This window comes from Ochlerotatus camptorhynchus, unplaced genomic scaffold, assembly GCF_037179485.1.
Source record: "Ochlerotatus camptorhynchus isolate MF236.1 unplaced genomic scaffold, CSIRO-AGI_Acam_v1.1 ptg000391l, whole genome shotgun sequence".
NCBI classification, from domain to species: domain Eukaryota; kingdom Metazoa; phylum Arthropoda; class Insecta; order Diptera; family Culicidae; genus Ochlerotatus; species Ochlerotatus camptorhynchus.
Genome location: NW_027040878.1, coordinates 842,894 through 856,969, shown reverse-complemented (window position 1 = coordinate 856,969; position 14,076 = coordinate 842,894). Strand labels below are relative to the sequence as shown.

The window sequence follows — 14,076 nt, the reverse complement described above, 5'->3', positions numbered from 1 at the left end:
CGACAAGTGACAAGTTTTCACCGTGGAGTGACATCCGTAATAAGCCCCCTAGAAAGAACTACAGTCACCATTGCAAACTGGGTCCAAATTCGGATTCCCCGGCAATGAACATGTGTCTCGAATGTAACGGCTATACTCCCGGGCCGTAGTCGAAAATTCTCTTCCAATTCCTCATCATCTCTTCGCCCGCTCGCACCAACACACACACACGTTCATCATAGTCGTATATGCACATCGTCGTCGATTCATCAACCAGTTTGGTTCATTCAACATCTGCCTCTCGCATTCAGTATGAGATCGGACGCCGCGGCGGTTAGAAGTGTCATTAACGACGAACACGACGACGCGTCAATTGGGAAGTGAACCATACGGAACGCTCTGTTCGGAGCTCCGCACACATTCCATCTATTGTCAGGATTGTGTGAGTGCGCGCGTGTGTACCGTACAGTCGTAGTGTGCGTGTGGCTGCTTTGTCGGGGCAGTAGCAACAGTGGCAGAGTGCTTTATTTTTAATTCTTAAAGTTGCATTCAGTAAGAATTTGGCCGAACGGATCGAGTCGCTTCGGCCAAATGTGCAACGCGTAACGTTACAACAAGTGGTCCAAGATGCATCTAGTGTTAGGATTTGTGTTAGCATTATGTCTCGGCAGCGGGATGCGGCCAGCGAATGCAGGTTAGAAATTCGTCATCAGCAGTGAAATCGGGCGAGGGCCCAGCCCTGCCCTCTCTCTTTCTGTCTCTTGCCGTGAGTCTGTCTGTGATGGTGGCATTCCCACCCCAGAACCGTTCGTCAGCGGCGGGATTTGTAGTAGCAATTTTCCCGAACCACTTGAACCCCGGGTGGACGCAATGTTTGTAAATATGACCGAGATTGATAAGAGTCCGCTTGGGAGCAGACTTTTTGGCGCTGTTCTTATCAACTCGCGTGACTGGAACGTGCCTCAGGGAAATGGGTGTGTTCCTCCATCAGTGCTTATCATCTATGGCGTGAACAAGACAAAGTTTTATTTATTACGAATCACCTTGGTGTGAAGTTTCCACTACAGCGGTGGTAGTGATGAAGTGTGTGATGTCATGAGTGGCAACAAGCCGTTAATCAGTCAGTAAATACCAGCTAAAATACATCAATCATCTCGACCAATAGATTCGAATCAACTAGGAATATTGTCCAACATTACAAATTTAATTTGTGATCTCATTGAACACCGTGAAATTATCTAGAGCCACATCTGACGAAGACAGTCACAAGACGACAAGCTGCTTTCAAGATGGAGGAGAATGAAAGAAGTAGCGAGACGGGAAGAAACTGGCTATTGTATGAATAGCCGTTGGATGAGTCAACCTGTCGAGGCGAGCGAGGCGGACGGGTGATAATGAAACGAGCCACTCCTTAACTGCGACCAAAACAAAAATCGTAAAAGGGAATATAACGTCTAATGACATTTAAATGGATTGACTGCCGGTGGATTTTCTTCCCACTGCAGAGTTTGGAAAGTTTAGCAGATTTGCACGTGGCCGGTGTCTGGTGCGGTGGAGACAATACCGGTTCGATCTATAGTTATAGGCCCGTGTTATATCGGATGAGCAGAGGATCTGCGCACTGGAAAATGCCGCGTCAATAGGCGCATCCAGTGAGGAAGCTGGATACCGGTTTCCCCCGCTGTATAGTGAATTTCTCTGTGTGAGTTACGTGTGAAACGGAGATTTTCCGGGTCGGAAAATCGATAGCCACTCAATCTGGCCTGGTAGGACATCTCGGTTGATGCAATGCCGGTGAATAGTTGAGGTAGAGAGAGAGAGAGAGAGCATTCGCAAAATCCCGACCGAGCCGCAGTCAAGTTCAATCCAATTGATTTACGGCCTATTTGCTCGTGTGGGTCGCGTGGCGGAAACTGACCGAGCTGTGCGTGATGTTGGAGAGATGAAAGATGAAAACAATTTCTTTCTGGGAGTTTTGTTTGGCATTTGGGTATTTTGCGCTGATGCGTGTTTGGATCGATTAAGCCTCCTGAGTAACTGAGCACGTGCGGGAATACAACTTGATTTTTTTTTTTTGAGGATGGGATTTGTAAGTGTGTGTGCAAATTTCTATGTTCGGACTAGCATAATCTCTTGGGAACGGAATGTTTTATACAATTGAAGATTTATGTGACAACAAAACTATTACTGTGCTTTGAATAACATTATTTGTTACCTAAATATCACAAAGACAAATGAAACAATTTTATATTCGATTGACAGCAGTGACAGTAAGGCAGTTTTTTAAAGAAATTAAGTTTTGATATTAGGCCTCAAATATCCTATAGTCAGTTAAAGCATGGTATTAAGCAATGCAAAGCAAAAAAAAAAACAGTTCAGGGTGACCCATCAAGCGGCGCACAACTGGGGACAATTGGGCAGATTGAGGGTTTTCGGAACAAACTGGAATCCATTGTCATTTTGGCATTTTTGTACTTCCCGGCTGTAATGACAACTCGCAAGATCCGGGCAAAATGTCTTCGGACCATCATGTGACTGGATGAGGGGCAGAATGCGCTTCTGGAGACATTCGGTTTTGTAAACCTCCGAGTTGATCATTTTTTCAGTGACGTAAACCTTTGTCTTCTGGCCGCAGCTGCAAATTCTCTGCCAGAAAATATATTTGCGTGCGAATTTATCCGCAATAAAAAATTTGAATCTGCCAGGGATACCTCCTCGAGCCTTCGCCTTATCAAATGTTGGTCCTGGAACCTGTCCGAACCGAAGTCGGTTTAATTATACATAAGTATGCACCCACCGGACTTGTTCAGCAGGTTATCATACAGCTTTCGACCACGGGTTGTAGCTACGATATTCTGCTTGAGTGATCGATTTGGTTGCCTACTGGCGCGGTATGCTTGTAAGCCTTCGCGGTAACGAATTTGCTGCACTGTACTATGGGTGGTTCATACTTTTTACTCAAATCGCGATCGAACATACCTGGGTTGCGTCTGATGGACCTCACGACCTTTCCATGGAGCTCACGGTTGGCCGTTCCATTCCGGCGTTTACTTTGAGGCTTCCGATTCGTCGTCAAGGTTTCCTTGCACATTTTGAGCACGCGTAGTCCGGTGTTTCTAGGCTAATTCAACGCTGTAGCCAGCTTGGACGCGAACCACGATGGATTTTCCAGGTGACTGTGTACGACTTTTTTCTACGCTCCTCTTGCATGGTGACTGTCTCCAAAACAAGATCGTTTTGAACTGAAAAAGCACCGTTATTGTTATTGTTGTTTTAAACAAATAGACGTCAAAAGCTTCTGAAAACGTCCACTAGGAGTGCAGTAATAAGAAAAAGAGTTTGTTCCATTACTAACTGGGTTATGGTTTATTCTGATTTCTTAAGAAAAACTTTTTGGGAGTGAAAAGCTCTCCAATCAAAGTTCAGAACTGGAAAAGTATGATAAATACCATTAACGGCCACGCCCATCTGCTCCGTTACGGGGAAACGAAGGATATTGTTGATGTAACATTTACTATCCCCATAGATGCTACGGAGTTGGATAGTTAGGCAGGAGATGGGTTAGGATTCGCTTAAGCAGGTTTTGTGACCATCGTACTTGTTTACTTGGGAGTAAACCCACGATCTTCTACTCAGTAAGCAAAACCGGCAGCTGCCAAGCTAGGTGAGCTCCTCAATTTAAATGCTGGGACACAATTTGGTAAAGTTTTGATGAATTCTGATTGAAATATAATGTAAACAAATAAAAAGGAAGGGTCCCAGCCAAATGATCTGCAATTAGCCAGCCTCCTCGTGATTCCTTAGCTTAAGATCAATAGTTTTCCTAAATGGCGAACCATTTACTTGATCTTGATAATAATAAAATCCGTTTCCCCTTGTCTTTGGCCTTGAGAAGAAGTGCATCGGAATTATCGCGCCGTTATTGCAGCATTATCACTATGAACCTCCGGATGTCCACTCTTAGATCCAATAATTCCATTTTTTTTTTAATTTAAATCACAGAAACACCGAAGCAAAATTCCGATTCATGGAGATTTTGAAGATTTCCTGTAAAAAATGGAGAGCGATGTGAGTAGATGGATTTAGATGCAAACAATTAAAACAGATTTATCGTATATTGATTCGATAAACTGACATTTTCTTTAGTTGAAGATGCTAATTTCAAACAACAGACTGTAGTGGGAATTTTTATACGATAGATGGAGTAGATGAAAGTGTAGAGTTGATAGTTCCGTTAGAGTACGGCAGTGTGAAAATTGCATGTAGATAGTAGAATAGCGAGCTAAGGGAGAGTTTGGTAAAGAGAGATGAAAAAACCGATTTGTACCTTCCTTAAAAGTTGTCCTAGCTCGCTATTCTACTATCTATATGCAATTTTCACACTGCCGTACTCTAACGGAACTATCAACTCTACACTTTCATCTACTCCATCTATCGTATAAAAATTACCACTACAGTCTGTTATTTGAAATTAGCATCTTCAACTATGTAAATCGTTGAATTCACACAATCAATACGAAACTAACGATTTTAAATTGATTCACTGCTTGAGTAGCCTATTGGTCCCAAGTACTTCTATGGCATACCCCATTCTAGTTGAAATTCTATTACTACACTATGTTTGTTTTGATTCGCTATGAAAGTTTGACAGATAACATCAGGGGTGTGTGGATTCATGCAGAACATGCAGGGGTGAGTGAAATAGCTTGGGACTGCTTGGGACCGTTGTTCTGGTACTGAGTGAGCCAAAAATAATAATGATTTTCTTCGGGACCCAGTGGTCTTAGAGTTACCTCTATGGTAATACTAAAACATATAGTCAAAGTGACATTTTCTGACCATCTAAAATTGAGATTTGTATGTGTCCCACAGTAAAATTCAAACACGTCACTTCTTCAGCGCCACCCTAGGCGCCACCTAATTTGATCTCGAGTCTAAACCCTGAACTGTTGTGATGTAGATGTCGATTCACGATAATGAAATGTCAAGGCCTAATTTGGCATAATTTGTTGACACTGAATCATCAATAGAAAAGCTAACACTACACGGATAAAAATCTCCTTATACCTTTTGGCAAATTTCTATTGCTGATTATTCATAAAATGTATAAGTAAACTAATAAGCAGACGCCTCCCAACAAACAATTCAGATTCAGATCTGATAACAAACTGAATAAGTGTAATTTGCACATACATTGACACTTTAATTCAATTGTTTTCAATTGATTTAATAACATACTTTATTAGACGTTTAATAAATGTTTTCTAGCTCCATTTTTAGATTTGATTGCATTCCTTTACAAATATTAACAACAACACGAAATTAGTAGAGTAGTGGTTACCGTTTCCGCTTTCCAAGTAGAAGTGAGTTCAAGCCCAGGTTCAACCCTTTTCTTTATTTGTGTTCTATGCCTAATTAATTTAAATAGTAATCATCGATCACATGACTCACGACAATGAATGCATTGATCTAGTTTAAAAAATAACCGAGCATCCTTTCCTTGGAATTGGAAATGCGAAGAGATAACATTGATCTCATGTAAAACAACGATGAATGAATTAATCATTCCTACAGGACCTTGACGGAGCTAGAGTTGCGATCGGGAGTGCTGATAGGTTTTCACACAAGTTTTTATTGATTATTGAGCTTATGATAAATTCTAGGATAGCTCAGATGACAAGGCAAGCGGCTGGTGATAGGAAGGTCCATGGCATGGTTCGAATCCCATGCAAGACATGTATATGTATGTAGTTCATTTTCTAATATCTGTGTGGTACGTGCCACGTCCGAAATAATGTAATCAATCACTAACACCCATCCCTATATCCCCCCCGTCGTCTCTCTTATTTTCGGGTTAATTTTCCACAGTTGAATAGACGTTTAATAAATGTATAATAATGTCTAATTAAACGTTACTTCACATGAGAATCAAGCGTATACAGAACCATCACTGTTTTAATTAAGGGGAAGCAGTGATGTCTAATAAACGCTGAATAATCAAAAATGTTATTGAATAAGCTCTGTTACAACTCATATAAGTCGGATAGCAGCTTCTTGACAATGCCTGAACAGAAGTTATTATTAATAATAATGTAAGTATTATAAGGCATACAGTTGAATAAAATCGTCAAGAAGTTGTTTCTTCAATAGACGATTGTTTGTTGGGTTTGCAAAAAGTTAATGAAGCTCATGTGTCAAATGAAATGTATAAGCGGTCACACATACCTTTTATGCATTCTTATAGGACCTATGTGGTTTGTCTTATGGAATGTATAAGGCTGACGTTTTGGCAAAAATGTATAAGTGAAATACATGAATAAAATAATTGATTTTCGTTTCGTGTTGATCTCGACGTTTCACTCATTTTTAAGTCATTTGGTATTAAAACAAAATTTTTGAAATTGCGTAATTTAATGTATCCTTGAAAGATTTTTTCAGGTGAAAAAACTCAAACTTTGATGATTGTGCACCACCCCAAATTTTAAATAGGATCTTTTTTCGACTCGTTTTTTGAGACAATGCACATTTTAAATACGGTCGGTTTCTTATTTTTCATTAGCACCCTAGTAAACACTTGCCAATTTACTACGGAACTGGACTTCGATAATTGCACAGGGAATATCTTATGTAACGGAATTAAAGACATGTATTTCATTGGCAAGATGGAGAGGCACCGGTAATTTATGCTCCAAGTCTAGCTCTAAGTCCAAGTTCGGAAACAGTTAAAAAAGTAACTGCTAATAGTGAAAACATTACCATGTCAAGGAGTAAATTAAAGTATGAAATTAATCATGAACTTTTTTAAATTGGCGATTATTCAAGCATCCTAGCGATGAAAATTCATATTAGGAAGATAAAACTGTTTATCGCATAAATTCGAAAGCTAATCCGAAATAGTTGCAGTTTCCTTCACACCTCGTTATCAATAATAGAAAAAAAGGCCTGTTACTGCTTGAACTGATAGCCTGGCCCTTAGTGCATTATTAATTTGTGAATTTATCAAAATGTGGATGGTTTTCTACATCTGGAACAAGGGGTAAGTCACTCAGCACATTGTGTCAAAATTATATTCAGCACAGCTTGGACACATCCATCAGCACACCTTCGGCACAATCTCGTAGGCATTGGATTGTTGTAAATAAAATGAGAGCACGGCTGGTCAACTGTCATTGAAGTTGTTCACAACATTACGTGCTGTTTGACAGTATATTCAGGAACATCCTCTAATTGAATATACCCGAGGAACACAGACCAGCAGTTCACTTATAGATGTAAATACGAAATGTAGGTTCTAGAGTGGGCTCAAGAGAAAGAGGCAGTTAATCAGACCCCATTATATAGTACCCTTATTCAAATAATGCTGCAACTCACACAATACAAACTAAAGAAATCTATTCATCGTCCTCTATAGTCGGTCTTCAACAATGCTCCCCATCGGTTTCAACTCTTTCCGGCCGAAAGGCTAAGTTTCTGGTCTGCTTTTGAGGGCATTATAAAACACTAAAACACAGTAGTTTTATTATCCTATGGAACACAAAACACCACAATTTCGCACACCCGCTACTTCCCACGTCATCCTCAATCTGATTTATCCTTGTGATTTCAAACCAAGCAAAACATTCAAGGTGTCAGAAATACCGGGATGCCGGGAAGATAACCCAAATTGGTATGCGGAGTGACCTACCCCTTGATCTGGAATTTTTCGGCAAAACTACTGGAAAATCTGGGAATATCAGAAAATGGAAAATGATATATATATATATATATATATACCTACATCATTTTTTTGTCTATTTGATATATGTTTCACATCGAAGATTCGTCACAAATATCAATACGACCAGGCTTACTGTGCAGCATTTAAGGGGCAAGATGATTCAGAAAACATCGGGCCTGTTTAAATCTAAGATTCAAACACGATGCTTCAGAATCCAATAAATAGATGAAACGTGGACATCTCGTACCGTACGTTCCGATTTTGGTAATTATATGATTGGTTGGTCGTTGGAAGCATCAAAGCTAGAAAGGTTAAGTGATGCTCCATTTTCTTATGACGGTTGGGGCATTAGCACTTACCCTTGTCCTAGCCTTTTATGACTAATGGCTATAGCACCATTACTCGCTTTCTGAAAAGAGGAGAGGGAAAGGAAAAGGAGACGGATAAAGGGAAAAGGATTATGTGCAATCTATGAACATAACCAATATTTTTGATGTGAAATATACAATATAGAAATGCATAACGGCGCGGTGGTCACTACCCGAGTCTTGTCACTATTATCAAGTCATCAAAAGTAACAAAGACTAAAATGTGATACTTTGATTACTGGAAAATCCTGATTCTCTAGTTTGAAGATGTCACGACTAGGGTTCGGTGGTAGATCTTATACCAGTAACGCACCACAAAAAGGTGGAACGAACTCACCAAGTTTAGCCAATTTGTAAGTTGCGGCTTACTTGCCAGCCTATAGCTGGCCCGATTTACCCCGGCGGGGCGGCTACGAGCAGAGTACTTCCCCCAAAGACGTTCGGATTTGGATGGATTGTTAAGAAAAGAGAAAGAAAAATTGCAATTTAAGACGTCTATTATCCTCTAACCTTTCCCTTTTCTCCTCGTTGTCCTCGGTGTCACTCGGTGGGGCCCTTCGACGATAGCGGCGGCGGTTGCAGATCGTACTGCTTTACGTTGGCTCCAGACACGGTCTGTGCCGAGCGTTTTCTCCTTCACTTTAGCTGCGTAGCAGCGGTCCTTGGCGTTTAGCGGGGGGGGGGGATGAGCAAGGCTCCTTTATCGGAACCCCCTCGGCGACGATGGTGACGAATCACCGGACCAACTACTCGCCGTAGATGGTCCCGGTAGTCACCGCAGTGCACTACCCAGGCGAACGCTCCTTCGGTTCGACCTGCTTCGTCCCTCCTTGGCTCTTAACTGCGGTGGCGAGACTGGCTCTACTGGCTGAGCCACCGCAGTGAGGACGGTGGGTGTTCGGGGATCCTTGGGGTTTAGCCGGGAAGCGGAAAAATCCTTGAAATTTAGCTTCCCTTGGCGGCGATCCGACACCCTTCACTTAAGCTCACGAACCACGGCACTTTTCCAGAAAACGACGACACTTTCACGCGACGATGCTGGGAATTATCCCTCCAGCTGACACACGCCACGAAAACGGCACTCCAACTCTCGTTTTTACTGAAACGGACCGGGCAAAAACCGCGTCGACTTCCAACCGTGGCTCGTAACTTTCTTTTCTTTCGTACTCGCTGACAATCACGGACAATACAACAACCGCCATCGTTCTCCTGCAACCGTGCTCGAATGTTGTGCTGGTTATGTTTTTCGCCTTATTTTGCAGCGGGAGGAGAAACGGGACCTAACTTCATTCTACACGCGAGACAATTTTAAACGATAATTTTTACACTATATCCTAATCCTAAAAACATGCCTACACGAATAAAATCTACGATGAAAATAACAAATTAAAATATTTACAAATAAAGCAGTGGTGAGTATGTTGCCGAGCGTGCGACCAAAACAAAAACAAATCATAACAGACAAGGCACACGCTCATGGCAAACACGTTAAAAGGGTGGGTTATTAATTGTCACCCTAGACGAGGGTTACAATATCGCCCACACCGAGGAGAAAAAAAAATGGCAACAATTTTTTTTACTAACCCTAACACCTAACACCGAAACAATAATAAATAAACGAATTAAAATGAAAATAAAAAAATAAATATATGAAAATAAAAAATCTGCCTAATCCTAACAACTTTTTCCACAATTATTTAAAAATGTCACAATCAGGGACTTTTACCGACCGGTACTCTAAATCGGTGCTTCGACTTCAAATCGGTCTACAGACAAGAGCTGGGTCTCGCCATCGAGATACGCCAGCTCACCATTCTCGCATTCGGGTCACAGTGGGTGAACTGAAATTTTCAATTCCCCTGAGCCAATTCAAATTAACATTCGGAAGCATTCGGCTTCCTAGAACCCTGCAAGTCACAAGTGACCTGCAGTGGAACGGTTGTCATTTTTTTTTTGTTTTGTCTTCTTATTTTTTTTTGACTGTCCAGTTTTCGTGTCCTGACGGTATTCATACTCACTACAGCAGTTGGGGTTTTAATTCATTCCACATTCATCCAAAGTGTTCCACTCATCCTTCAACATTTATTTGGCCTACGCGTTTACCACCAGATCTCACAAGCACTCTGAACTAAACCCCCACATAAATATTTACTATCATTCACACATTCATTCACACAATCTCATTCGCGGCCAAATTCATACTATTTTCATGCACACCTACTATTTAAAATACCAAAACAACTGGACAAACTGGACGCAAGGGCTGGTCTTTTACGCATCAAGTGAATCACCAATGAATCACTTGAGCAAGACCTCAAACGCGAATATCAGTCTATTTCAATCTGATTCCTTACAGAATCAGATGAATGGCCCTGATTCCAACACATAAAATAAACAATGAAAACAAATTAAAATTGTACACATTAAAAGGGTGTTGTCATCCCTGCGTAAGGAATGATGGTTACGATTTCGCCCAGTGTTTTATCACTGAGGCGTTACGCGCTTAAAGTAACCCCTGAGTGGATACAAAACAAAGGGCTAACTTCGCCCTCTCGGTGAAGTGTCACAAGGAAGAGAAAATGGAAAATTCCCTTGATGACGTCACTCGTCGTGAGAGGAAAGGAGATGACGAAAACGGAAAGTAAACAAAAACATTCCGGCTGCGACGTCGCGATCGTCGCGAACCGCGATTTTACCTGTTTTCGTCGGTTTAGGGTGCTTTTCTCCGGATGAAAAGCACCATCGGTCGTGTGTTTGAGTCCTCCCCGCTGGAAGGAAGTGTTTTTTTTGTGATTATCCCCGTGGAAGAGGGGTCTTTTGCTGATTTTAAAGTCACACGGACGACCCCACAGGGGTGTTTGATTACCTCCCGCTGATGGGAGGAGTGTTAATTTGATTTTATTTGGCCTTCAATCGGCCTGTAGGTAAACCTGCGTTCCACGGGGCAGTATTTTGGTGTTTGCTGCGAATTAAGGCAGCTACCGTGGGAATCTCCCATGGATGTTTCCTCGACAGTGGAGGATACTGGTGGCGACCCACCCAAATAAGGAGATTGGTGCTAATTGCTGCGATCAGAGGCAGCATCCGAGGAATCGGGCCTATCAGCGAAGGGAAGAAGAATTTACCGCTCGTTCGCTGATTACCATACTACTTCCCAGCCGAATGTTGTCCTTCGGAAGCTCCCAAGTGAACAACCTGAGGAAGAAAACAACAAACGCAAGGAAGCAGCAGGTCGTAGGAAGGCTGTAGCAAAGCACTTCTGGTAAGTACATTGGAGTAAAATTGAAAGGAGTAAATGTGACTAATTCATGTTTTTGCCTTTTAGGTCAACCCCAACAAATTATTGACGATTCAGTGGAGTCCACTGTTATGCTATATTGGCTGGAGAAAACATCCCGGAGTTCGAACAGGGAATATTGCTTTGAGAAAGAAGCTAAAACAAAGATGTTGAGCTCCGGGGCGAACTAAATTTTTAAAAATTTGAACATAAGAGGTTCTTGTCCATTGAATTAGTTGGACCTTATCCCATGTTTTAAACAATAAGGGCAATGGGAATACTCGAATCCTTTAAACCCACACACCGCACAGAATACCCGTTTTGGTTTAGAACACGCTTCATGCTCGTGTCCTTTGGTCCCGCAATTATAGCAGACACCGAGGTTTGGTGGACGATGTTGGTTCACCAAGAAGTCTAAACAGATAATGGTTTTCTGTGGCTGTGTGGATTTAAAATGTTGATTGGTTTTCCCGTGGAGATTTTTATCCGTCTGGCCATCCACGTCTCTTGGTCGGTTGGGCGACGAATTTCGAATTTCTGGGGAAGGTGGTCGACCATTTCTATTCCAAAAAATCCTACTTCTTGATTTTGATGAATCCCCGTTTCCACCCTGCTGTTTCTGATTCTCTCTAAAATCAGCTAATACAGGTTTTTCGGAGATTGCAGCGACTTCTTTGGAACTGCCGAATACCTTGTAGTAAATGGGAGTTCTAGAAGCATCGATTGATTTACCGAGGCAAAGTAATTCAGCAAGCGTGTTCACCGGTTTGGTAATAAGAACCTGTTTATAATCAGGCCTAAGATTACGCTTGAGAAGCTCGAGCTTCTCGCTTGGGGATAGTGGCGTAGTCATGGCTCGGAAAATTGACTCCATTTCCAGGTAAAACTGCTGGAAGGATTCGTTCCGTTGTTGGCGACGCTGAGACGCTTTCATCTTCAGCGTGGCGTCGAGTTCCGGGTGAACGAAATTCGCCTTTAACTCGCATACAAGATGATTCCAATTGAAGAGTCGCTTTTGCGACCGCATAGCCTTATACCACGCCAGAGCATTCCCGATGAACAAGTGCATCGCTGAATTAAAAAGTTCCTCTTCCGAAATCTGCTCTGATTCCGCATAGTGGTGAACAGTTTCTAAAAACTCATTCAGTCCAGTCCCTTCATCATTCCCAGCGTATTTATGAATCTTCCAGTCGGCCACCCGTTGTGGTCGACGATAGTACGCGGGTGGCTCAACCGATCCTACACTTCTCCCTTGATTTGGGTAAGTGTAGTTCGGGAGTGTAGGTTGTTTGAAGTGATTCTGAGAATGATAACCAGGTTGGATGAATTTTTTTGAACTGTTCCACAAACCAGAATCCCCTATGTTCTGAATGTTTGCTTTATTTGTAGGCATCGAATATTGCCTTAACAAATCAACTAGATCGTCTGATTCTACCGTTGGTTGTCGGACATCATGCAGTTCCGGATGTTCTGGAATTTCATCCAATCCAAGATCATCCCTTCTGGGCGGCGGATCTTGAACAACAACGTGTGGAAGAATTTGGTTTATGATACACTGCAATCCCGAAACCGTATCACGAAGCTCTTCAACTTCCTGATTCGTTTTCTTTAGATCAGCAGCAATCTTCGTAATAACAGTTATCTCACTGCTCAGGCTCTTGACCGCACGTTGGAGAGAGCTTACTCGTATATCACTACGAGACTCATTCAGCGAGATTTGGTCCTGTACGCTTCTAATCTCCGCCCTTATATCACGTAAGACATTCAAAAGTTCTTCTCCTACGGTTTTGTCACTTGAATTTTCAACAACTTGTTGTCCATCTTGATTCTGTGGTGTGATTTCCGGATCAGGATTTTGATCCACCAAATCATCATCGCCAACTTCGTCTTCCTCTTCCTCGTTGGTCGGCGGAGTAGGGGCAGGACTGTCCCCGAAGTGATAGTCCCATAAAGCGATCACTTCCTGTAAACATTTCCTAGTGACCGAAAACTCCTCTCCTACAACATATTTTTCCAAGAGTTGGAGCCGGACTCCCAAATGAAGTAACCTGCTCCGAAATATCTCCTTATTTGGACACCTATACTGTAAATCTTCCCTCATGGACTCAAACTTCCCACGACACGTCCCGAATTCGAATTGAGCATCCCCTTTGAACGACCGAACAGCATTCGTAGCTTGCACTATCTCGCTGTTCAGCAATCCCCTCAAACGACGACGTCTTTGTGATCCCGATTTATCCGACTCAGGAAGGATGACAACACCACGGGAGTTTAATTCAAAGTCAACCTCGTCGGGATGCAAATGATCAACGCGTAGATGCAGATACGCCTCATTGAACTCCGTCAACGTCAACGGTCTGCGTGCCATGTTCAAAAATGAATGGATCACAGATTCAAAATATGGAGATAAATTAAAACCTGCCAACTGTGGAGTGGAGTATGAATACGGTAAGGACCCTTTTCCATTTACTGACGATTCCCTATGATTTTAGGTCACCAAATGTTGCGAATGTCAACCCAAATCGGCTCAGAGGATTTGAAAGCCCCGCTCTGAGAACAAAGTGCTCCGAGATGACGACAACTCGTTCTGCAGACGATGAAATGAAGCGATTCACCGATTAGGAATAAGACAAACACAACAAATAATATTAAACGAACCGCGCCTATTGTGGAAAAAGCCTCACCACTGTTTATTCCACCCAAAATCCAAACTTTGGTGGAAGTACCCCACGCTC

The 14,076-nt window shown here is 42.2% G+C and overlaps 2 protein-coding genes across 3 annotated transcripts in view; both read left to right on the top strand.

The window, feature by feature from the left end:
• The window catches only part of LOC135710557 (circumsporozoite protein-like), a 257,106-nt gene that overhangs the window by 56,633 nt on the left and 186,397 nt on the right, over positions 1 to 14,076 (top strand). The gene's annotated exons all lie outside the window — the stretch shown is intronic.
• Positions 299 to 14,076, top strand: part of Nrx-IV (neurexin-4) — a 79,873-nt gene continuing 66,095 nt past the window's right edge. For both annotated transcript variants that reach the window (XM_065233142.1, XM_065233141.1), the window contains exon 1: positions 299 to 673. In XM_065233142.1, coding sequence (XP_065089214.1) covers positions 607 to 673 — 67 coding nt within the window. In that variant the 5' untranslated portion in view covers positions 299 to 606. The remainder of the gene's footprint in view (positions 674 to 14,076) is intronic.